At 51.5% G+C, this 24,221-nt stretch overlaps 1 protein-coding gene across 5 annotated transcripts in view; it reads right to left on the bottom strand.

Annotated features, from left to right (window-relative positions):
* The window catches only part of dock8 (dedicator of cytokinesis 8), a 451,209-nt gene that overhangs the window by 106,384 nt on the left and 320,604 nt on the right, over positions 1-24,221 (bottom strand). For 3 of the 5 annotated variants that reach the window (XM_072516863.1, XM_072516864.1, XM_072516866.1), the window contains exons 22-23: positions 17,787-17,959; positions 12,455-12,550 (exon numbers count right to left, since the gene is read on the bottom strand). In XM_072516863.1, the coding sequence (XP_072372964.1) occupies positions 12,455-12,550; positions 17,787-17,959 (269 nt within the window). The remainder of the gene's footprint in view (positions 1-12,454; positions 12,551-17,786; positions 17,960-24,221) is intronic. The other 2 variants (XM_072516865.1, XM_072516867.1) reach the window with 1 other exon arrangement.

Here is a 24,221-nt window from a genome sequence, read left to right as displayed (position 1 = left end):
ACATGTACCAACTGTTAAAATTCAACATGCGCCTTCAGAAAGGGGTGCACATATAGAGGAGGAAAGAAAATTAATCTGTGGGGGAAAGAGGTTGTTATTAAAGCAAAACAAAACATTTGGCAATGTGATCAAAAGGAAGACTGCCACACAAAACAACAAAGGAGACAAAGGAGGGTAAGCAGCACTCACTTCTAAATTAGTGGTTTCAATACATGTACACAGATAGAACTGCAGCACACCAGTCCATTCGCTCGGTAGGACGTGAAGTTGATATTAGCCAGCAAATATTATTAAAAATGCACTTTCTAACTTTCCATTATATCGTGGGTATAAGGAGTAATCAAACCCGTGCCTTTTGAGCACTGGGAAAGAAGCCTAATGGCAAATTAATCAACTATCACCAGATCATTATTAAATTGAAAAATTGGTTGATTGAGGCTGAATCATAGAAATTTTCCAGAACCGTTTTCAGAATGTAACATGCTCAGGTGTCACAACCTTAAAACAAATGGGGCAACACATTTATCATTCATCCCATATCTCTAATAATTTTGTACAGCAGGCCATCTACCACTACTTACGTAGTCCAGTTACCATCCTCTTTTGCCTTGCCTCAATCAATCCCTCCTGCCTACCACTCTATCATAGAGCTTCTTTTTGTTCTTTCTCCCTCCCCATTTTCCTGCCTCGGTTTAGAACCTGTTGCATCTTTAACTAATTCCAGTTCTGATGAAAGCTCATCAATCTGAAGCATTAACTCTTGCTTCTTTCTCCACCGAAACTGCCTGACCTGCTGATATATTCCTGCATTTTCTCTTTTTATAAAAGGCATTTCCTACACTTGTCTCTATTCAGAAAGTTTGCAGGATATGTGATCGGAATTAGTTTGTGACCAGGGCATTAGAAGGTGGCAATGACTTGCGGTTGCGGCTATGCGGAGCTAAGCCGCACGATTCGGCAGCTCCCGCGAAAACGGACTTTCGGGCTCGACAGAAGAGCCCCAACGGAACTTTTTTCACAGCCAACCCGTGGGGAAGAGAGGAGAGAGGTCCCCTACTAACTTGTATGGACCGGACCCACAGCGAAACGGCCAAAAAAGTGGCATTGGAGCAGCGGGAGGAGAGGGAAAACAAGCAAAATGGCGGCGGCCGGGGACAAAGAGGAGATGCAGGAATTCATCAAGCGCTGCTTCGAGGAGCTGCGTAAGGAGATGGTGGCGCCTATGTTGGCAATAATTGAAGGACTGGGGGCAACCCAGAAAGCCCACGAGGTGAAGATCCAGGAGATCCACGACAAAGTGAGTGAGAATGAGGACGATCTCTTGGGCCTGGCAGTGAGAGTGGAGCGGCACGAGGCGCTACACAAGAAGTGGGTGGGAAGACTCGAAGACCTGGAGAACAGGTCGAGGAGAAATAATCTGTGGATCCTGGGTCTCCCAGAAGGAGTGGAGGGAGCTGACGCCGCGGCATATGCGGGCACAATGATCGGGACGCTGAATGGCGCGGAGGCCCCCCCGGGATTGCTGGAGCTGGAAGGGGCGCACCGAGTGCTGGCGAGGAAGCCCAAGGCAGATGAGCCGCCAAGGGCGATGGTGGTGAGATTTCACCAGTTTACGGACAGAGAGAGGGTCCTGAAATGGGCCAAGAAGGAGCGGAACAGCAAGTGGGACAACGCAGAGATCAGAATATACCCGGACTGGAGCACGGAGGTCGCTAAGCGAAGAGCGGGTTTCAACCGGGCCAAAGCGGTGCTGCATCGGAAAGGAGTGAAATCTGGAATGTTGCAGCCAGCGCGACTGTGGGTTACACATAATGGCCAACACCACTACTTTGAAACGCCCGAAGAGGCGTGGACCTTTATACTAACTGAAAAGTTGGACTCTAATTGAGGGTTTGTGAGGGTGGGGGGTGTTTGAGGGTTAAAGTACGATGGTTGTTGTATATAGGGGGTCAATCACGCGCAGGGAATGTTATATGGGCTGGGGGAGAGAGACAAGGCCGCGACAGGAGCTGCGCCAGAGGGGGTGGGGCAGGCTTTGGAAAGCGCGGGGTTCTTTTCCCGCGCGCGGGAAGAAAGGCGGGAAGGCGAACGAAGGACCGTATATTGATGGGGAGACTCCCACACGGGGGGGGGGGGGGTCAAAGGGATGGCGGGGGAAGCCGGGGTCAGCAGGTGTCAGCTGACTTCCGGGAGTGATATGGGGGAGCAAAAAAGCTAGACAGGGGTCTAGCGGAGGGGGTGGGGGGGGGGGGGGGGGGGAAGGGGCGAAGGGGGGGAAAAAGGGTTCCTGCTGCACTGGCCGAAAGGGAATGGGACACAGAAGAGGTGGTCGGGATGAAGGTCCCCCGGCTGGGGGAACGGAGGGTGAGGGAGACCCGGACACGGGTCTGGCCCAGAAAAGGAGATGGCAAGCCGGCCGGGGGGTAGGACAGGTATTTCACTCGGGACTGGACGCGAAAAATAATGGGGTGGCAATTTTGGTGGGAAAGCATGTGTCATTTGAGGCCAAGACTATCGTAGTGGATAATGGAGGGAGATATGTGATGGTGAGTGGTAGGTTGCAAGGGACGTGGGTGGTGTTGGTAAATGTATACGCCCCAAACTGGGATGACGCTGGATTCATGAAGCGCATGTTGGGGCGCATTCCGGACCTGGAGGTAGGAGGACTGATAATGGGAGGGGACTTCAATACAGTGCTGGATCCAGCACTGGACCGCTCCAGATCAAGGACGGGAAAGAGGCCGGCGGCGGCCAAGGTGCTCAGGGGGTTTATGGATCAGATGGGGGGAGTGGACCCATGGAGGTTTGTAAGACCGCAGGCCAGGGAATTTTCTTTCTTTTCCCACGTGCACAAGGCCTACACCCGGATAGATTTCTTTGTTCTGGGCAGGGCGCTCATCCCGAGGGTGGCGGGGACGGAGTATTCGGCCATAGCCGTTTCGGACCATGCCCCGCACTGGGTGGAAATAGGGCTGGGAGAGGAGGGACCAACGCCCACTGTGGCGGCTGGACGTGGGACTGTTGGCAGATAAGGTGGTGTGTGGGAAGGTGAGGGGGTGTATCGAAAGGTACTTGGAGGCCAACAACAACGGGGAGGTGCGAGTGGGGGTGGTATGGGAGGCGTTGAAGGCGGTGATCAGGGGAGAGCTAATCTCCATCAGGGCTCATAGGGAGAAGACAGAGGGCATGGAAAGGGAGAGGTTAGTGGGGGAGATTTTGCGAGTGGACAGGAGATACGCAGAGGCCACAGAGGAGAGATTACCTGGGGAAAGGCGACGGCTCCAGACGGAGTTTGACCTGTTGACCACGGAGAAGGCGGAGGCACAGTGGAGGAAGGCGCAGGGGGCGACCTACAAGTACGGGGAAAAGGCCAGTCGGATGCTGGCACACCAGCTCCGTAAGAGGACGGCAGCGAGGGAAATAAGGGGAATCAAAGATGGAGGGGGAGCCACGGTTCGGAGTGCAACGAAAATAAACGAGGTATTCAAGGCCTTCTATGAAGAGCTGTACAGATCCCAGCCCCCGGGGGGTGGGGGGGGGGTGGGGGGGGGGGGGGGGGGGGGGGGGGGGGGGGGACGATTCCTAGACCAACTGCGGTTCCCGAGGGTGGAGGAGCAAGAGGCGGCTGGTTTGGGGGCACCAATTGGGTTGGAGGAGCTGAGTAAAGGTCTGGGGAGTATGCAGGCGGGGAAGGCCCCGGGACCGGACGGGTTCCCGGTGGAGTTCTATAGAAAGTATGTGGACCTATTGGCCCCGCTACTAGTGAGGACCTTTAACGAGGCAAGAGAGGAGGGGACCCTGCCCCCGACAATGTCGGAGGCGACAATTTCCTTGATTCTGAAGCGAGACAAGGACCCACTGCAATGTGGATCGTACAGGCCGATTTCGCTCCTCAATGTGGACGCTAAGTTATTGGCAAAAGTGCTGGCCACGAGGATTGAGGACTGTGTACCGGGGGTGATTCATGAGGACCAGACGGGATTCGTAAACGGCAGGCAATTAAACACTAACGTGCGGCGGCTCTTAAACGTGATAATGATGACGTCGGAGGAGGGAGAGGCGGAGATAGTGGCAGCTATGGACGCGGAAAAGGCCTTTGACCGAATAGAGTGGTAGTACCTCTGGGAGGTGTTGCGTAGGTTTGGGTTCGGGGGAGGGTTTATTAGCTGGGTTAAGCTCCTTTACAGTGCCCCGGTGGCAAGTGTGGTGATGAACCGGCGGAGGTTGGAGTACTTTCGGCTGTACCGAGGAACGAGGCAGGGGTGCCCCCTGTCCCTCCTGTTGTTTGCACTGGCAATCGAACCCTTGGCCATATCACTGAGGGAGTCTAATAAATGGAGGGGGGTGGTTCGCGGGGGAGAAGAGCATCGGGTGTCACTATACGCGGATGATCTGCTGTTGTACGTGGCGGACCCAATGGAGGGGATGGTGGAGGTCATGCAGACTCTGAGGGAGTTTGGGGAGTTCTCGGGCTATAAACTCAATGTAGGGAAGAGTGAGCTTTTTGTATTACAGGCAGGGGACCAAGAAAGAGGGATAGGGGACCTACCGCTGAGGAGGGCGACGGGGAGTTTTGGTATCTGGGGATCCAGATAGCGAGGAGTTGGGGGGCCCTACACAAATTGAATCTGACGAGGTTGGTGGACCAAATGGAGGCGGACTTCAAAAGATGGGACATGTTGCCGCTTTCGTTGGCAGGTAGAGTGCAGTCGGTCAAAATGGTGGTCCTTCCGAGGTTTTTGTTTGTGTTTCAGTGCCTTCCCATCGTGATCACCAAGGGCTTTTTTAAGAGAGTAAGGAGGCGGATTATGGGGTTTGTGTGGGCGACTAAGACTCCAAGGGTAAGGAGAGGGTTCCTGGAACGCAGTAGGGACCGAGGAGGGTTGGCGCTGCCAAACCTAGGGAGCTACTACTGGGCAGCAAATGTGGCGATGATCCGCAAGTGGGTTATGGAGGGAGAGGGGGCAGCATGGAAGAAGATGGAGATGGCGTCCTGTGAAGGAACGAGCTTGGGGGCGTTGGTGACGGCACCGCTGTCGTTCTCGCCATCAAAGTATACCACGAGACCGGTGATGGCGGCAACGTTAAGTATCTGGGGCCAGTGGAGACGGCACAGGGGTGCAGTGGCAGCCTCGGTGTGGTCCCCGATCAGGGGTAACCACCGGTTTGTCCCGGGGAAGATGGACGGGGGGGTTCCAGGGCTGGCATCGGGCGGGGATTAGAAGAAAGGGGGACCTGTTCATTGACGGGACATTTGCGAGCCTAGGGGCACTGGAGGAGAAGTTTGAGTTACCCCCGGTAAATGCATTTAGATATATGCAGGCGAGGGCTTTTGTGAGGCGACAGGTCAGGGAATTCCCGTTGCTCCCGGCACAAGAAATTCAAGACAGGGTGATCTCGGGTGTATGGGTCGGGGAGGGCAAGGTTTCGACAATACACCAAGAGATGAAAGAAGAGGGGGAAGCCCTAGCAGAAGAGTTGAAGGGTTATTGGGAGGAGGAACTGGGGGAGGAGATCGAGGAAGGTTTGTGGGCTGATGCCCTAGGTAGGGTTAATTCCTCCTCCTCGTGTGCCAGGCTCAGCCTGATACAATTTAAGGTGGTTCACAGGGCGCACTTGATGGGGGCGAGGTTGAGTAGGTTCTTTGGGGTAGAGGACAGATGTGGAAGGTGTTCAGGGAGTCCGACGAACCATGTCCACATGTTTTGGTCATGCCCGGCACTGGAGGGGTTCTGGAGGGGAGTGGTGGGAGCAATATCTCAGGTGGTGAAAGTCCGGGTCAAGCCAAGCTGGGGGCTAGCAATATTCGGAGTAGTGGATGAGCCGGGAGTGCAGGAGGCGAAAGAGGCCGGAATTCTGGCCTTTGCGTCCTTAGTAGCCCGGCGAAGGATCTTGTTATTGTGGAAGGAGGCGAAGCCCCCTAGCCTGGAGGCCTGGATAAACGACATGGCCGGGTTCATTAAGTTGGAGAGGATTAAGTTTGCCTTGAGAGGGTCTGCGCAGGGGTTCTACAGGCGGTGGCAACCGTTCCTAGACTACCTCGCGGAGCGTTAGAGGAAGGGCGGTCAGCAGCAGCAGCAACCCTAGGGGGGGGGGGGGGGGGGGGGGCGAATGAGAGACTGTTTGAGGGGATGGATGAGCGGGAGATAACATGGAGGGTGGGGGTAACTGGCACGTGTGGGCGAGAGCCAGTGTATAAAGCTATGTAAATATACCATTTTGCCATGTATATATCTTGCTCAATGCGATTTTGTGTTATTTTGTTACGGGGGGGGGTTATTGTTTGTAAGGGGAAAAAATTGTGTTGTCAAAAAATCTTAATAAATATTTTTTTTTTTTTTTTTTAAAAGGTGGCAATCAAGATGGAAAAATGTGGTACAAATTTACAGGAAAATGTTTTATGAGGTATAAAGGGAACAGACGATGAAATAAACTAATGAAAACAAATTGAATCATGGAGCAAGCCTGAGGGACCTAATGGCCTACTCCAGCTCTGCTTCCTTAAGATCTCATCTGGTCTTATTGTGGTCTTACTCTTCTTTCCTGCCTGCGTCCCTGTAACCTTTTGACTCCCTTGTAGATCAAAAATCTCTCTCATTCAGCCTTGAATATATTTAATGACTCAGTCTCCACTAATCTCTGTGGAAGAGAATTCCATAGATTAATTTGAAATGGAAGATCCCTTATTTTTGAACAGGGCCTCCTAATTCTTGATCCTGCCAAAAGGAGAAACACCTCCTGAACATTTACTCCATCAAGATCCATCAGAATCTTATATATTTTAATAAAATTATCTTTCTTCTAAACTCTATTGTGTGTAGTAGACATGACTTGCTCAACTTTTCGTTACTCCCCTTCATCTCTGGAATCAACCTGGTAAACATTCTCTGAACTGGTTTCAATGAAATGCAGCCTCACCAATGTTTAGTACAACTCGAGCAATACTGCCCTATTTTTAAACTCCACCCCCTTGTAATAAAGGTCAACATTCCATTTGCCTTCCCAATTACTTGCTTTACCTGCATGTTGACTTTTTGTGATTCATGTACAAGGACACCCAGATCCCTCTGTTGCAGCATTCTGAAGTCTGTCTCCATTTAAATCACATTCTGCATTTCTATTCTTCGTGCCAAAGTGGACAACGTCATATTTTCCCACATTACACTCCATCTGCCAAATCTTTGCACACTCACTTGACCTATTTATATCCCTTTGCAAAGTCTTTGTATTCGCCTCACAGCTCACTTTCCTACTCATCGTCAGCATAACTGGCTACAATACAACTGGTCCCTTCATCTAACTCATTAATTATAGATTACATACAGTTGAGGCCTCAGCACTGATCCCTGTGGCCCTCCACTCAGTATAGTTTGCCATCCTGAAAATGACCCATTTATCTCAACTCGCTGTTTCCTATTAGTCAGTCTCCACTCTCCGTTTCCTGTTCGTTAGTCAGTCCTCTCTCTATCCATGCTAATATATCACCCCCAACATCATAAGCTCGTATCTTGTGGATTAATTGTTAATGGGGCACCTTATTGAATACCTTTTGAAAATTCAAATACATCCACTGCCCCCCCCCCTCTTTTTCCACCTGCTTGATCCATCCTCAAATAACTCTAAACAAATGTCAAACATGACCGAGACCGAGTTAGGGAACTGGAGCTGGAGTTGGAAGAACTTCGGATCATTCGGGAGGCAGAAGGGGTCATAGATAGCAGCTTCAGGGAATTAGTTACACCAAAGATTGGAGATAGGTGGGTAACTGGAAGAGGGACTGGGAAAAAGCAGTCAGTGCAGGGATCCCCTGCGGTCGTTCCCCTGAGAAACAAGTATACCGCTTTGGATACTTGTGGGGGGGGGGACTTACCAGGGGTAAACCATGGGGTACGGGCCTCTGGCACGGAGTCTGTCCCTGTTGCTCAGAAGGGAAGGGGGGAGAGGAGCAGAGCATGAGTAATTGGGGACTCTATAGTCAGGGGCACAGATAGGAGATTTTGTGGGAGCGTGAGAGACTCACGTTTGGTATGTTGCCTCCCAGGTGCAAGGGTACGTGATGTCTCGGATCGTGTTTTCTGGGTCCTTAGGGGGAGGGGAAGCAGCCCCAAGTCGTGGTCCACATTGGCACTAACGACATAGGTAGGAAAGGGGACAAGGATGTCAGGCAGGCTTTCAGGGAGCTAGGATGGAAGCTCAGAACTAGAACAAACAGAGTTGTTATCTCTGGGTTGTTGCCCGTGCCACGTGATAGTGAGATGAGGAATAGTGAGAGAGAGCATACAGGGATGGTGCAGGCGGGAGGGATTCAGATTTCTGGATAACTGGGGCTCTTTCTGGGGAAGGTGGGACCTCTACAAACAGGATGGTCTACATCTGAACCTGAGGGGCACAAATATCCTGGGGGGGAGATTTGTTAGTGCTCTTTGGGGGGGTTTAAACTAATGCAGCAGGGGCATGGGAACCTGGATTGTAGTTTTAGGGTAAGGGAGAATGAGAGTATAGAGGTCAGGAGCACAGATTTGACGTCGCAGGAGGGGGCCAGTGTTCAGGTAGGTGGTTTGAAGTGTGTCTACTTCAATGCCAGGAGTATACGAAACAAGGTAGGGGAACTGGCAGCATGGGTTGGTACCTGGGACTTCGATGTTGTGGCCATTTCGGAGACATGGATAGAGCAGGGACAGGAATGGATGTTGCAGGTTCCGGGGTTTAGGTGTTTTAGTAAGCTCAGAGAAGGAGGCAAAAGAGGGGGAGGTGTGGCGCTGCTAGTCAAGAGCAGTATTACGGTGGCGGAGAGGATGCTAGATGGGGACTCTTCTTCCGAGGTAGTATGGGCTGAAGTTAGAAACAGGAAAGGAGAGGTCACCCTGTTGGGAGTTTTTTATAGGCCTCCTAATAGTTCTAGGGATGTAGAGGAAAGGATGGCGAAGATGATTCTGGATATGAGCGAAAGTAACAGGGTAGTTATTATGGGAGACTTTAACTTTCCAAATATTGACTGGAAAAGATATAGTTCGAGTACAATAGATGGGTCATTTTTTGTACAGTGTGTGCAGGAGGGTTTCCTGAAACAATATGTTGACAGGCCAACAAGAGGCGAGGCCACGTTGGATTTGGTTTTGGGTAATGAACCAGGCCAGGTGTTGGATTTGGAGGTAGGAGAGCACTTTGGGGACAGTGACCACAATTCGGTGACGTTTACGTTAATGATGGAAAGGGATAAGTATACACCGCAGGGCAAGAGTTATAGCTGGGGGAAGGGCAATTATGATGCCATTAGACGTGACTTGGGGGGGATGAGGTGGAGAAGTAGGCTGCAAGTGTTGGGGACACTGGATAAGTGGGGCTTGTTCAAGGATCAGCTACTGCGTGTTCTTGATAAGTATGTACCGGTCAGACAGGGAGGAAGGCGTCGAGCGAGGGAACCGTGGTTTACCAAGGAAGTGGAATCTCTTGTTAAGAGGAAGAAGGAGGCCTATGTGAAGATGAAGTGTGAAGTTTCGGTTGGGGCGATGGAGAGTTACAAGGTAGCGAGGAAGGATCTAAAGAGAGAGCTAAGACGAGCAAGGAGGGGACATGAGAAGTATTTGGCAGGAAGGATCAAGGAAAACCCAAAAGCTTTCTATAGGTATGTCAGGAATAAGCGAATGACTAGGGAAAGAGTAGGACCAGTCAAGGACAGGGATGGGAAATTGTGTGTGGAGTCTGAAGAGATAGGCGAGATACTAAATGAATATTTTTCGTCAGTATTCACTCAGGAAAAAGATAATGTTGTGGAGGAGAATGCTGAGCCCCAGGCTAATAGAATAGATGGCATTGAGGTACGTAGGGAAGAGGTGTTGGCAATTCTGGACAGGCTGAAAATAGATAAGTCCCCGGGACCTGATGGGATTTATCCTAGGATTCTATGGGAGGCCAGGGAAGAGATTGCTGGATCTTTGGCTTTGATTTTTATGTCATCATTGGCTACAGGAATAGTGCCAGAGGACTGGAGGACAGCAAATGTGGTCCCTTTGTTCAAAAAGGGGAGCAGAGACAACCCCGGCAACTATAGACCGGTGAGCCTCACGTCTGTAGTGGGTAAAGTCTTGGAGGGGATTATAAGGGACAAGATTTATAATCATCTAGATAGGAATAATATGATCAGGGATAGTCAGCATGGCTTTGTGAAGGGTAGGTCATGCCTCACAAACCTTATTGAGTTCTTTGAGAAGGTGACTGAACAGGTAGACGAGGGTAGAGCAGTTGATGTGGTGTATATGGATTTCAGCAAAGCGTTTGATAAGGTTCCCCATGGTAGGCTTTTGCAAAAAATACGGAGGCTGGGGATTGAGGGTGATTTGGAGATGTGGATCAGAAATTGGCTAGCTGAAAGAAGACAGAGGGTGGTGGTTGATGGGAAATGTTCAGAATGGAGTACAGTCACAAGTGGAGTACCACAAGGATCTGTTCTGGGGCCGTTGCTGTTTGTCATTTTTATCAATGACCTAGAGGAAGGCGCAGAAGGGTGGGTGAGTAAATTTGCAGACGATACTAAAGTCGGTGGTGTTGTCGATAGTGTGGAAGGATGTAGCAGGTTACAGAGGGATATAGATAAGCTGCAGAGCTGGGCTGAGAGGTGGCAAATGGAGTTTAATGTAGAGAAGTGTGAGGTGATTCACTTTGGAAGGAATAACAGGAATGCGGAATATTTGGCTAATGGTAAAGTTCTTGAAAGTGTGGATGAGCAGAGGGATCTAGGTGTCCATGTACATAGATCCCTGAAAGTTGCCACCCAGGTTGATAGGGTTGTGAAGAAGGCCTATGGAGTGTTGGCCTTTATTGGTAGAGGGATTGAGTTCCGGAGTCGGGAGGTCATGTTGCAGCTGTACAGAACTCTGGTACGGCCGCATTTGGAGTATTGCGTACAGTTCTGGTCACCGCATTATAGGAAGGACGTGGAGGCTTTGGAGCGGGTGCAGAGGAGATTTACCAGGATGTTGCCTGGTATGGAGGGAAAATCTTATGAGGAAAGGCTGACGGACTTGAGGTTGTTTTCGTTGGAGAGAAGAAGGTTAAGAGGAGACTTAATAGAGGCATACAAAATGATCAGGGGGTTGGATAGGGTGGACAGTGAGAGCCTTCTCCCGCGGATGGATATGGCTGGCACGAGGGGACATAACTTTAAACTGAGGGGTAATAGATATAGGACAGAGGTCAGAGGTAGGTTCTTTACGCAAAGAGTAGTGAGGCCGTGGAATGCCCTACCTGCTACAGTAGTGAACTCGCCAACATTGAGGGCATTTAAAAGTTTATTGGATAAACATATGGATGATAATGGCATAGTGTAGGTTAGATGGCTTTTGTTTCGGTGCAACATCGTGGGCCGAAGGGCCTGTACTGCGCTGTATTGTTCTATGTTCTATGTTCTATTAAAATGATATGCGCTATGGGAAGATATTTGTTAAATGTAAATGACCCCTAAAAAGATTGAAGTCTATTACATGCTGACTATTTTGTTAGAGAAGGTTCAATTAAGATCTGATGACAAGGAATAACTGAACAATTGCAGCTCTATGGCATCTTTGTTAATACTCAAGCAATCCATTACCAATCCATTACTAATCCATGCCTTGCATGTCGAAGAAAATATCTAGTGGAACTTGAATTTGTGCCTTTAACGCTCAGAGTTGCTGCATTGTCAATCTCAGCTACATGGATAAGCGGAAATGCCAAGTTGGGGCCAGGCACTTCCACATGAAGTGGAAGATTGGCCCAAAAGGCAAGTAGTTGCCACTCCAAGTAGCTGCCTCAGGACAGTATTCAAATTCCTCCCATTTATGCAAATAATGATAGCTGCAGCATGGTACTGGGATGAAATGAGGGAGGAAAATAAAATTTGTACCCTCACATGTACGTAAATTAAAATGTTAATGGATCAAACATGTTGAGTTTTTGTCCAATAATTTAAATAGATTATCTATAAAAATCAAGTTCTTGAATCAAAGTGGCAGTAATGTTTAAGAGTACTTCTGTCATAAATCAGTTGAATATACAACTCTAACCTTATTATTTATATTTTATGTCATTTGGGACTATCATGTGATGATTTCTTTCAACATTTATCTTGTTCATTTTATTTAAGGATTGAAGTTGGTTTTGTTTAAATATGCATGATCAATCATTAAAAATGAATTGTTTAATATTGCTAGAAAATGCAACTTATTTGTGCATCTGAAACCTTTGCTGACATGCTTTTTCTGCCAAAAATCCTAATACAAAAAGCTACGAAAGACCTTATCAAAAAGGTATAATGTTGGTAGAAGTATCAAAGTATAGAATGAGTTGACATTATACATTTTCTATTCAGTAACTAAGGCTGCAGCAAGGCATACATGGAACAATTGTTTGCAATTGGGTTTAAAGTGCTGTGCTGCCAGGTGTAACAAACATCTCCTTGTGTTATGTGGCAGTCTACCTTTTTGGTTGATGATCGTCCAACAGAAACAGCGTTGTGGAAGTAGCTGCTGACTTCGACATAGGAAGACATCCGAACGCCACTTCGATCCAGTCCCTGGAGTAAAAGATCCAGGACAAAGCATAGCAGGGAAAATGTTACACAGAATCAAAGAATGGTTACCTCACAGCAGGAGGCCAATCAGCCTGTCATGTCTGTGCTGGTTCTCTGAAGGAGGGAATTCACCCACCTTCTTCCCATCGCCCTGCACATTTATCCATACCTGGAGCTATCAACCACCTCTGGAACTCTTGAAATGTCAGAAGAGGTTAATAATTCCAAGCATAGGATTGTCACGATATCAACCTACAGCTTCTATTTCTATAGTACCTTTCATATAGAAAAACATCTCAAGGCATTCAGAGACATAAGAAAACAATTTTTTTTAAATCTGAAGGGCACTTAATGCCCACTTAAGGACCTCATTCCACCACCACTGGTATTAGCCCAGCATGTATGCAAGTCTTGCCATACATATTCTTACTTCCTCACTCATTAGCCCTGCACCTCAATGCGCAACCCCTTCCCGCCATCACTCACCTCTGGCCTGGGATCAGCAATGATCCTTGGTCTCAGTTGGGTGTTATGCCAGCAGAAACCACTGTCTCCTAGGTGGTGCTGCCATTTAATGGAGCTGCCGGCCTCCATGAGAAAAGGTCCGCCAGTAGACTGTCTCATGCTTGAGTGGAAGAAGATGCTGTGGATCTTTGACAAAAGAGGCAGAGGGGGGTTCTTGCTGGCTCCCCAATTGGTGACCGAGACTTTTGTCAACTCCACAAGATCTGGCCCAATGGGTGGCAGATGCCAGATCAATCGGTAATTTTGAATCAAATATATATATATCGATATTTGTTAAACAAAGAGAGGTCAAGCAAAGGCATGAATGTGCAGTTAGGTTTCAGATGAGCCATGGGGCGCGATTCTATCCCCATCTGTCCCCCGCTGCACTTGGTGCTCCTCCTGATATTCCTGGGTATATCAGGAGAGCCCCTAAACACAAGTTGTGCCCGACGCTGAATGGGTGAGATACTCCCAGCCTGCAGCGCCCAGCGCAATCTGGTTCGCACCCTCATTGGACATGAACCAGGTGACCATATTTACATTAGTCTTTAAACTCATTTAGATCTGCTCAGCCTGTCCGAAGCCGGAGTCTCCCAGCTCCAGGGTTTCTCCACCCATGCCAGCTCAGCCGGAGGCTGGCCGGAATCACGAATGGTTTCCAAAAACAAAAACCAGTTGTGATGGTCATCCCGGGGAGTTCGGGGGTCGTTTGATCCTCAGGGTGTTCGGAGACAGGTCAGGGCAGTGCCCTGGTACTACCCCCTGCCGACGTGACACTGCTAGAGTGACAGCTGGTAGTGCCAAGGGGGGGGGGGGCTAAAGGGAGTGGCCTGAAGGGAGGGGCGGGTTGGTCCTGAAAGTGGGCCCTCGGCGACCGGAAGGCATGTGACTGGATTCTCCGTTGGCAGGATCCTCCACTTCACCGGCAGCGCACTCACGCCCACAGATTTCCCGACAGCATCGGGTACCCACAATGGGAAACCCCATTGGCCGGCAGACGGGATGGAGGCCCCGCTGTCGGCGGGGGTGCATTGCACCAGAAAGCAGGTGCGGTGGGATGCCCATGGTATCACTCACTTGCATGGTGTGTGTGGGAGGCGGGGTGACCTAGACATTTAATGGTGGTTGGGGGGGCGGAGAAGAGATTGCCCCTTCGATGTCGAGAGCTGGGAGGTTTGCGATGTCCGTGTAGGGTTATAACTGTGGGAGAATTCAGTGCGAATCTCCCTAATCTCCAAAAAAATTACTATGGGCGTGATTTAACTAAATGGGAACAAAGTCCCATAGCGAGCGCGTTTAGCCGTCTGTTTCCCGGCGCTTGCAGTGTCTATAAACACCCCACTATTTAACAAGCCCCCGATTAGATAGGGGCCTCAGCGGGGAACGCATGGCCGAGGCTGTACATAGACCCGCTCGTGGGAACTTGGTGTAGCTGGAGCCCCCAATGCAACCCCCGACCCATCCCACCAAGCCCCAACTCACTATGAGGGCATCCCCGGGCCCCACCGCAACCCTGCCAACACCTATGCAGGAAGCCCCTGGCCTGATCACCGCCGGGTGAAAAATGCAAGCTTGGCACCTTGGCAGTGCCAACCAGGAGCACTGGCAGTACCCTTGCCTGCTGGCAGTGCCACCTGAGCACCTTGGCAGTCCCCCCCCCCCACAAGTGCTGTTCCGTCTGGTCCCCCGGTTATAGAACCAGGACTGAATGGTGTTCCCCCAAGGTCTCCGAGGAGAAAGGGATAGATCCTAATGCATTGGGAAACTGCATAATAAAGTGAGTCTCGCTGTAATATGCAGATTTGCCAAAAGGTGATCCCGTCCACAATGGGCAGGATTCACATTGCAACGCCTCTCGAGATTGTGTTAGACCTCGCGAGGTGTTGCCGAGTCAGGTAGATCCTGGGAGCGGGGGCTTCCCGGCTTCTTCCGGCCATGTTGCCCTGTGGGCCGCTGCCTTTCAGGGGTAACGTGGCTGTTCGATCGCGCTCTAAGTGTGGTTGGATTGCGATGAGAATCGTGTCGGAACAGCAGTGGGAATCTCACCGGTTTTCCGATCCAGAATGATACTAAAAGCTCAGGAGATCGGAGAAGGTGAATCAAAAACAGTAGTTTATTTCCAGCCAGAAGAAAAGGTCACAACATGGCATCCAGCACAGAGTGCCAACCAGGACTTTGATCATGCCCGTCTTAATCTGCGGGTGATTCTATGAGCCCCAGCTGATAGACCTCCACCTAATAGCGGCGGAGCCCGTATTCCACGAGTCCCATGGGGAGTTTAATTAGGTCGTTCCCATGGGTCTTGTGCAGTTATTATATCCCCTTCCCCCCGATGTCCAAAGGTCCCTCTGTCGTGGATGCAGAAGAGGTATCCTTCACCACTTTGCCCGCAGTTGTACCTCCAACAGCTGTGGGGCTGAGTCATGGAGTTTGTAACGCATCGGCCACACCCATGGGTGGAGCGAGGCTGATGGCAGGAGCTTCTGATGATCTTTGCAAGCCACACACTGTTGCATAATCCTCTCAATATTGTCATTGAGCCCTGGCCACCACACGTACCTCCTGACGAGCATTTTCATTTTGGAAACCCTTGCAAATCCAATGTGCAAGTTCTGCGAAATGGATTTCTGGCATTGCCTTGTGATGACCACGCGGTAACCCCGCAGGTGGATGCCAGCCTCAAAACTGAGCTCCTGCTGCTTTGTTGTGTGAATGCGCGCAATTCTTTCAGACATTTCCCTTGTAATCCCACATGTAGGATGCAGTGGCGCAGTTTTGCCAATGTGTGGTCCTTTTGAGTCCATGTACGAATTTGAGAGGCCGTAACAGTTAATGTGTCCATGACATTTTTTGCCAACCACAACTTCGTCTGCCACTGGTGGGGACAGGGGTGGACACTGGTGGGGTCAGGGGGGGGGGGGGGGGGGGGGGGGGAGGATACAGGCAGCGGGACTTGGCTGAGGCCATCCGCATGTGCAATCTGTGCACCTGGATGGTACTCAAAAGTATACTCTCATGTTGCCAACAGCAATGCCCATTGCTGAATCCTGGCAGAAGTTATTGGCAGGATCAGTTTATCTTCTTTGAAAAGACCAAGTAACAGCTTGTGGCCCGTGATTATTGAGAAATGACGTCCATAGATGTATTGGTGAAGTTTTCTGACTGCAAAGATCATAGCCAGTCCTTCCTTTTATAATTCAGCGTAACGGCACTCTGTGTGATGCGTAGGCAATTGATGGGACAACACTTCTCCAATGCCTTCTCCTATGGTGCCTGATATTTCTTTGCTGGGTGAGAGGGAGGAGCGTGCCCCCGGTACCTCTGTGATGGGGAGGGTTGGCAGACGGGGGAGTGTGTGTCCCGACACTTCCGTGGTGGGGGTTGGTTTGATCCGAAGCGTGGGGGGGATGGGGGGGGGTGTCCTCAGTATCCATGGAGGTTTGGGTCAATGTATTTTAAAGATGGCGCCTCGACCTCGGTGAAGCCAGCCATGCAGGCTCTATCAAGCTCCACCCTGTCAGAGTAACGGTGTAAATCACACTCCCAGGTTTGCTGTGCACTATGTGCCAGAAATTCCGGTCTGAAAACTCAACTGTGTTTCTGGAGAGAAACATGCTGGTTTTCAGTCAGAGTCTGACACACTGGGCGCAACCTTCCCGAAAGGGAACTAAGTGTCCGAGCGAGCGCATTTAGCTATATGTTTCCCGACACTCGCAGTGCCAAGAAACCCATGGCTATTCAACGCGACTGACTTTGAATTAGGGCCTGATCGCACACAGCCCCGTTTTTTATAATTGTTAAATGGCCCGAATGCAACAAGGGGGCTCCCCCCCGCACCCCCCCCCCCAAACACCCACAGCAGGAAACCCCTGCCTGATCGGCCTGTGTAAAAAATGGCAGCTTGGCACCTTGACAGTGCCAACCAGGTATCTTGGCAGTGCCCCTGCCAGCTGACAGTGCCATCTGGGCACCTTGGCAGTGTCAGGTTGGCACCCAGGTGACATTGCCAGACTGGCACTGCCAGGATACCCAGGTGGCACCAACAGTGCCAGGGCACCACCCTGCCCAAAGGGCAAGTAGCTGGGGGCCTCCAATCCCCTTGGAGACCCTCACAAGTGCCAGTGCATCTGGTCCTGGTTTGTGGGGACAAGTACCCACCCAAGATCACCAAGGCAAAGGGATTGAATCCCAAAGCCTCAGGTACCTTGGAAATCTGCACATTAGAGTAAGGTTTGCTGTCTCACTCTAATATGCAGATTTGCAAAAAGGTGATTCCCGTCCACTTCCCCTTGCAACGTCTAACGAGATTGTGTTGAATCTCATGAGGCGTTGCGAGCCGGGCAGGTCTCCCGCCTTTCACCGGCCACGCTGCACTGCAGCGAGCTGCTTTTCTGGCGCGGCGTGGCTGGAGGATCACACCCTCTGATAGATTCTGGGAAAATTCCACCCACTGAAACTATTTTCACATTAATTCTCTGGCTATTATCAAAGCACCATCAGTTTTCACAAGTAGGGCCACTGAAGTTGAAACATATTTTAAATTGTAAGGCAATTGGATGAAGATACCAGAAGTGAATGGTAGATTAGGGTAGAACTGCACATTGAGATGATTCAGTAATCTGGATTAAACAGCAATGGATTTATTGGCCTTCATTCTCTTATGTCTTTTAAAGAAAAACTGATTTCTAAAAAGATTTGTTCGAATAAAGTTCTCCTAATTTGAGCACCATACCTTTGAAGATGAAAGAATTTTAACTTCATCTGCTAAAACCGGGGTGCCTGCAATGTCAGGATTGCTGCTGCTCAGGATGCGGGACTGCAACAGTCTGGATCCCACATTGGCAGCACTGGAACGTCCCACAGTATAATAACGACTCTCTGGGAGAATAGGACCTGCTGCTGGAACTAAAGAAAACAGTCTTTATCAGCAAAAACATCATGGGCGGAATTCTCCCCCCCCCCCCACCCCACCCCCGCCCCACCCACCCGCGCCAGGTGGGAGAATCGCTGGGGCGCCGTGCGAGTCCCACCACGCCGCCCCAACACCCGCACGCGATTCTCCCACCCCCCCAAACCGGCGTGGCAAGAATCACGGCTGGCCACTGGGACAATCGCCGCTCACCGTTTGTGACGGGCGAGCGGCGATTCTCTGGCCCGGATGGGCCGAGCGGCCTGCCCAACACGACGGCTTCCCACCGGCGCCGTCCACACCTGGGGCGGGATTCTCCGACCCCCCGCCGGGTCGGAGAATCGCTGGGGGCTGGTGTGAATCCCGCCCCTGCCGGTTGCCGAATTCTCCGGCACCGGATATTCGGCGGGGGTGGGAATCGCGCCGCACCGGTTGGCGGGCACCCCCCCGGCGATTCTCCGGCCCGCGATGGGCCGAAGTCCCGCTGCTGGAATGCCTGTCCCGCCGGCGAGAATCAAACCACCTCTCTTACCGGCGGGACAAGGCGGCGCGGGCGGGCTCCGGGGTCCTGGGAGGGGCACGGGGCGATCTGGCCCCGGGGGGTGCCCCCACGGTGGCCTGGCCCGCGATCGGGGCCCACCAATCCGCGGGCGGGCCTGTGCCGTGGGGGCACTCTTTTCCTTCTGCCTTCGCCATGGTCTCCACTATGGCGGAGGCGGAAGAGACCCCCTCCACTGCGCATGCGCGGGGATGCCGTGAGCGGCCGCTGACCCTCTCGCGCATGCGCCACACGGCAAAGTCAGTTTCGCGCCAGCTGGCGAGGCACCAAAGGCCTTTCCCGCCAGCTGGCGGGGCGGAAATCAGTCCGGCGCGGGCCTAGCCCCTCACGGTGAGGGCTCAGTCCCTCAAGATGCGGAGGATTCCGTACCTTTGGGGCGGCGCGATGCTGGACTGATTCGCGCCGTTTTTGGCACCGGTCGGCGGACATCGCGCCAATTGCGGAGAATCACGCCCATGGTCGCTGCCGGTGGGAAAAACGCAGGAACGCTGGAAGGGCGGCCTGTGGGGGGGGGGGGGGGGGGATTCCTGCACTGGGGTGGCCTCAAAAGGGGTCTGCCCCACGTTTGGTGCCCACCGATCTGCAGGCCGGCCTCTCTGAAGGAGGACCTCCTTTCCTCCGCCGCCCCGCAAGATCCATCCGACATCTTCTTGCGGGGCGGCCTCGGGGAGGATGGCAACCGTGCATGCGCAGGATAGCGCGGGCCAACCCGCACATGTGCGGTTGATGTCATTTACGCGGCGCCGCTTTTACACGGCGCCAAGGCCCGGCGCGCGTAAATGACCCGACGCTGCTACTAGCCCCCCGGGGCGGGAGAATACGGGACTGGGAGCGGCCTCCGACGCCGGAGTGAAACACTCCGGTTTTCACTCCGGCATCGGGACTTAGTCTCCCGATGGGAGAATTGCGCCCCCTGTACTGTCCAATCACACCTGGGTGAAGAACAAAGAACAAAGAACAAAAACAGGCTTGGGTCCAGTCACACACACACAAAAATCATGTCTGAATCTGTGGGAATTGAAATATGCAATAAGCACACCTTTGTTAAATTGAATGGACAGAATTTGTATGGTGTACTTTTGTGGTGCCAAATGGGCCAAACATATTTCTCTCAGCACCAGTTGGCATTTTCACATACATACCATTGCCAGTCAGAAGCAGAGCTTTTAGACATTGCTCTGCCAACTTCAGACAATGAAACCAAAACACTGGAGAAGGGTCAGAAGGTCAACTTCAAAATATCTGTGAACAAGCGTCAGTTTTTAAGAAGTGAAACAAGGATTATAAATGAAAATCTATTGTTTTGAATGTATTTGTCAGCCTTTTCTTGCGGTAATGGTGATGCCTTCGACCAAGTCTTATACTGTTTCAGACAAACCAGAGGCAAAAACCAAAGCATTTAAAAAAATTTGTTCACACCAAAGCTTTATTTTATCAGAAGACTGGATGATAGCTTGATGCAGCACTATTAAATGCATTGTTAAAAAATAATGTTAACCGTGCTAATTTTCAATAAGGCAGGTAAATTATGCATTTTATTAAAATGTGAGGGCAGCAATTATTTATTGGTTATTTTAGTGGTCTTAGTGTAATTTTGCACATGTACTACTTTGGCGTCATCGAATTAGAACAATTTGCTGATGAAATATTTAATTGCACTCTAATTTCCCCCGCCTTATTACCCCAAAGATATTGACTATTGCAAGGATATAGCTCTCTTGGTGCTAGGTATCCTTTGTTACCTTATCCAATAGCTTCCTGATTGAGCCTAAATAGGACATGATGGCTGGATATTCAACCAGGAATGTTATTACAGAGCAGTCCAACTCCATTCTCATTTAATGTGCAGATGTAAGTACTTTGCAGTCGGAGCTATTGGTTAGTAAAGAGCAACAGGAAATCCAAGGAGGAGAAATTCAACTCCGCATTTTTAATGCAAAACTAATACTGATCTTCCAAATTTTACAACATAACCTGACGTGCCTAAACTGCGCTGGAATTTGCCATGTCATATTGGGTGAATTTAACTTGCCCAAGATACATATTTGAAACAGGTGTTCAGTTCTTAAGTTTGTAAAGTAGGACCCTATACTCATGGTCGGACTCCAGGTTATTGGTTCATGTACAAATGAATGGAACTTGTACCAGAAATGCTCCATTTAACAGTATTAAGTCTTGAGCGGCCCTTCATCTAGTCATCCTTTATTTTATCCTCGTCTTTTCTAGGGATATATGCCTTGCACTGTCTCTGGCAGATCCCGATTGGTGTTTTGTGAAGAGGGGCAGAGATAAATTGCAGAAAATCTTCATTTGACTTTGACGGTGGGAGTGGGCTGGGCTGAGTCTTTAGAGCTCACTTGGAAGATTTGCAAGGTATCCTTGGGAGAATGGTGAAGGTGAATGGGAGAGTGTGTGCATTGGAAGAGCACTTTCCCTGGTGAGGGCCTGACTTCAAAATGTTGAGATTCTGCTGCATGGCGTGTCATTTATCCTGACAGTTTCTGGAGCTAGGGGTTTGGCAAGGTGTGTCCGTGAAGCTGGTCCCTGCCGAGAAGTGGGGGATGAATCCCCGATTGTCTTTGAAGATTGGCTGCCATGCGTTAATCATCATTTGAAAATGAAATGGGAGGGGTGGACCCTTGGAGATCTGCAAGGCCGGGGGCTAGGGAATTTTCATTCTTCTCACATGTCCATAAGGCTTATTCCCGAATCGACTTTTTCATTTTGAGTAGGGCGCTGATAGCGAGGGTAGAGGATACTGAGTATTCGGCAATAGCCATTTCGGACCATGCCCCGCATTGGGTGGGCTTGGAGCTGGGGGAGGAGAGGGACCAGCGCCCGCTGTGGCGCTTGGAGGTGGGACTGTTGGCGGACGAGGAGGTGAGCGAGCGGGTCCGAGGAAGTATAGAGAGGTACTTGGATTCCAACGACAACGGGGAGGTCCGAGTGGGGATGGTATGGGAGGCACTGAAGGCGGTGGTGAGGGGAGAGCTGATCTCCATTAGGGCCCACAAGGAGCGGAGGGAGCGGGGGAGAGGGAGAGGCTGGTGGCAGAGATGGAAAGGGTAGACAGGAGGTATGCGGAGGAGCCCGAGGAAGGATTGTTGAGGAAGAGGCATAGCCTCCAGACCAAATTCGACCTGGTGACGACCAGGAAGGCGGAGGTGCAGTGGAGGAAGGCCCAGGCGGCGATTTACGAGTATGGGGAAAGGCAAGCCGGATGCTGGCGCATCAGCTTCGGAAACGGGACGCAGCTAAGGAGATCGGGGGAGTTAAGGACAGGGGAGGGAGTGTGGTGCGGAGTGGGGTTGACATCAATGCGGTCTTCAGGGACTATTACGAGGAATTGTACCGATCCGAGCCCTCACGGGCGGAGGGAGGGACGGGCCGCTTCCTGGACCAATTGAGGTTTCCAAAGGTGGAAGAGGGACTGGCGGCGGGATTGGGGTCCCCGATTGGGCTGGAGGAGCTGATCAAAGGGATAGGAAGCATGCAGGCGGGGATGGCACCAGGGCCGGATGGTTTCCCGGTCGAATTCTATAAAAATATATGGACCTGTTGGGCCCGCTGTTAGACAGGACCTTTACTGAGGCAAGGGAGGGGGGGGGGGGGCTTTGCCCCTGACGATGTCCCAGGCACCAATCTCCTTGATCCTGAAGCGGGACAAGGATCCCCTGCAATGTGGGTCTCACAGACCGATTTCCTTGCTAAATGTAGATGCCAAGGTGCTGGCGAAGGTCATAGCCACGAGGATTGAGGATTGTGTGCAGCAGGTCATCCATGAAGACCAGACGGGGTTTGTGAAGGGGAGGCAGTTGAACGCGAATGAGCGGAGGCTTTTGAACGTTATCATGATGCCGGCGAGGGAGGGGGAGGCGGAGATAGTGGTGGCGATGGACGCTGAGAAAGCCTTCAATAGGGTAGAGTGGGGGTACCTGTGGGAGGCGCTGAAGAGGTTCGGGTTTGGGGAGGGGTTTGTCAGGTGGGTTAGGCTGCTGTATGAGGTCCCGATGGCGAGTGTGGCCACAAACAGGAGGAGGTCTGAGTACTTTCCGAGGGACGAGACAGGGGTGTCCCCTGTCCCCCCTGCTCTTCGCACTGGCGATTGAACCCCTGGCTATGGCACTGAGAGAGTCGAGGAACTGGAGGGGATTGGTGCAGGGTGGGAGGAGCATAGGGTGTCGCTTTATGCGGACGACCTGCTGCTGTATGTGGCGGACCCGGTGAGGGAATGCCGGAGGTAATGAGGATTCTTAGGGAATTCGGGGACTTTTCGGGGTACAAGCTCAACATGGGGAAGAGTGAGCTGTTCGTAGTTCATCCAGGGGACCAGGAGAGGGGGATTGGCGAGCTCCCACTAAAAAGGGCGGAGAGAAGCTTCAGGTATTTGGGGGTCCAGGTGGCCAGGAGCTGGGGGGCCCTGCATAGGCTTAATTTTACAAGGCTGGTGGAGCAAATGGAGGAGGAGTTCAAGAGGTGGGACGCGTTGCCGCTATCCTTGGCGGGTAGGGTGCAGTCAGTCAAAATGACGGTGCTCCTAAGGTTTTTGTTCCTGTTCCAGTGCCTCCCCGTGTTTATCCCGAAGGCTTTTTTCAGGCGGGTTAACAGGAGTATAATAGGGTTTGTGTGGGCGCGAGGGACTCCGAGGGTGAGAAGGGTGTTCCTGGAGCGGAGTAGAGATAGGGGGGGGCTGGCGCTGCCCAACCTCTGTGGGTATTACTGGGCCGCCAATGCGACGATGTTGCGCAAGTGGGTGATGGAGGGGGAGGGGGCTGCATGGAAGAGGCTGGAGACGCCGTCTTGTGTGGATACAAGTCTGGGGGTGCTGGCAACGCACGCTGCCGCTCCCTCCAAGGAGGTATACCACGAGCCCGGTAGTGGTGGCTGCGGGGCAGTGGAGGCGGCACAGGGTGGAAGTTGGGGCCTCGGCGTGGACCCCATTACGGGGGAACCACCGGTTCGCCCCAGGAAGAACAGGTGGAGGGTTTGCGGGGTGGCACAGGGCAGGGATACGAAAGTTGGGGGACCTGTTTGTGGACGGGAAGTCCGCGAGCCTGGGTGAGCTGGAGGAGAAGTACGGGCTCCCCCCGGGGAACACCTTCAGGTACTTACAGGTAAGGGCGTTTGCCTGATGGCAGGTGGTGGAATTCCCACGGCTACTGCCACACACAGTACAGGACAGGGTGCTCTCGCGGGGGTGGGTGGGAGTGGGGAAGATCTCGGAAACTTACCAGGTGATGCAGTGTAGCCACGTAAAATGGCTGCGTTCCGATTAATCTGGCCAAAACCCAGTTTAAAATTGCTAACCCGAAAGACTGCTGGGAAAAGCAGCTAAGAAGACACAAGCAGGCAGCTGCAGACAGTATTGCATATTCGGCTCTGGGAAGTTAGCCTAGATCGATACTCAGGGCTATCAACAGCCCATCAACCCAGGTATTTGCAGTTGCATTCAGGACTGTTTGCAGCCCATCTATTCAGACATCCAGTTAAATCGGCTATCCCCGGGAACAATTGCAACATATTAGCAATTGAATACCGGGCCAGACCTGTCGGCGCCTGCAGTGGCCGAAACAAAGACAGGTGAGCGACCATCCCCCGATCGAGGAATCGCCTCACCATTGGACACATCAACCCCAGAGATTGGGGACAGATCCAATCACTTGGGACTCAGTGTCAAGGGCCGCCCCGGGTGGCGGGAA

Source organism: Scyliorhinus torazame, chromosome 9 (genome assembly GCF_047496885.1).
Source record: "Scyliorhinus torazame isolate Kashiwa2021f chromosome 9, sScyTor2.1, whole genome shotgun sequence".
In the NCBI taxonomy this organism is placed as follows: Eukaryota; Metazoa; Chordata; class Chondrichthyes; order Carcharhiniformes; family Scyliorhinidae; genus Scyliorhinus; species Scyliorhinus torazame.
The sequence above is the reverse complement of the archived record's forward strand: the minus strand, read 5'-3'. Positions and strand labels throughout refer to the sequence as shown.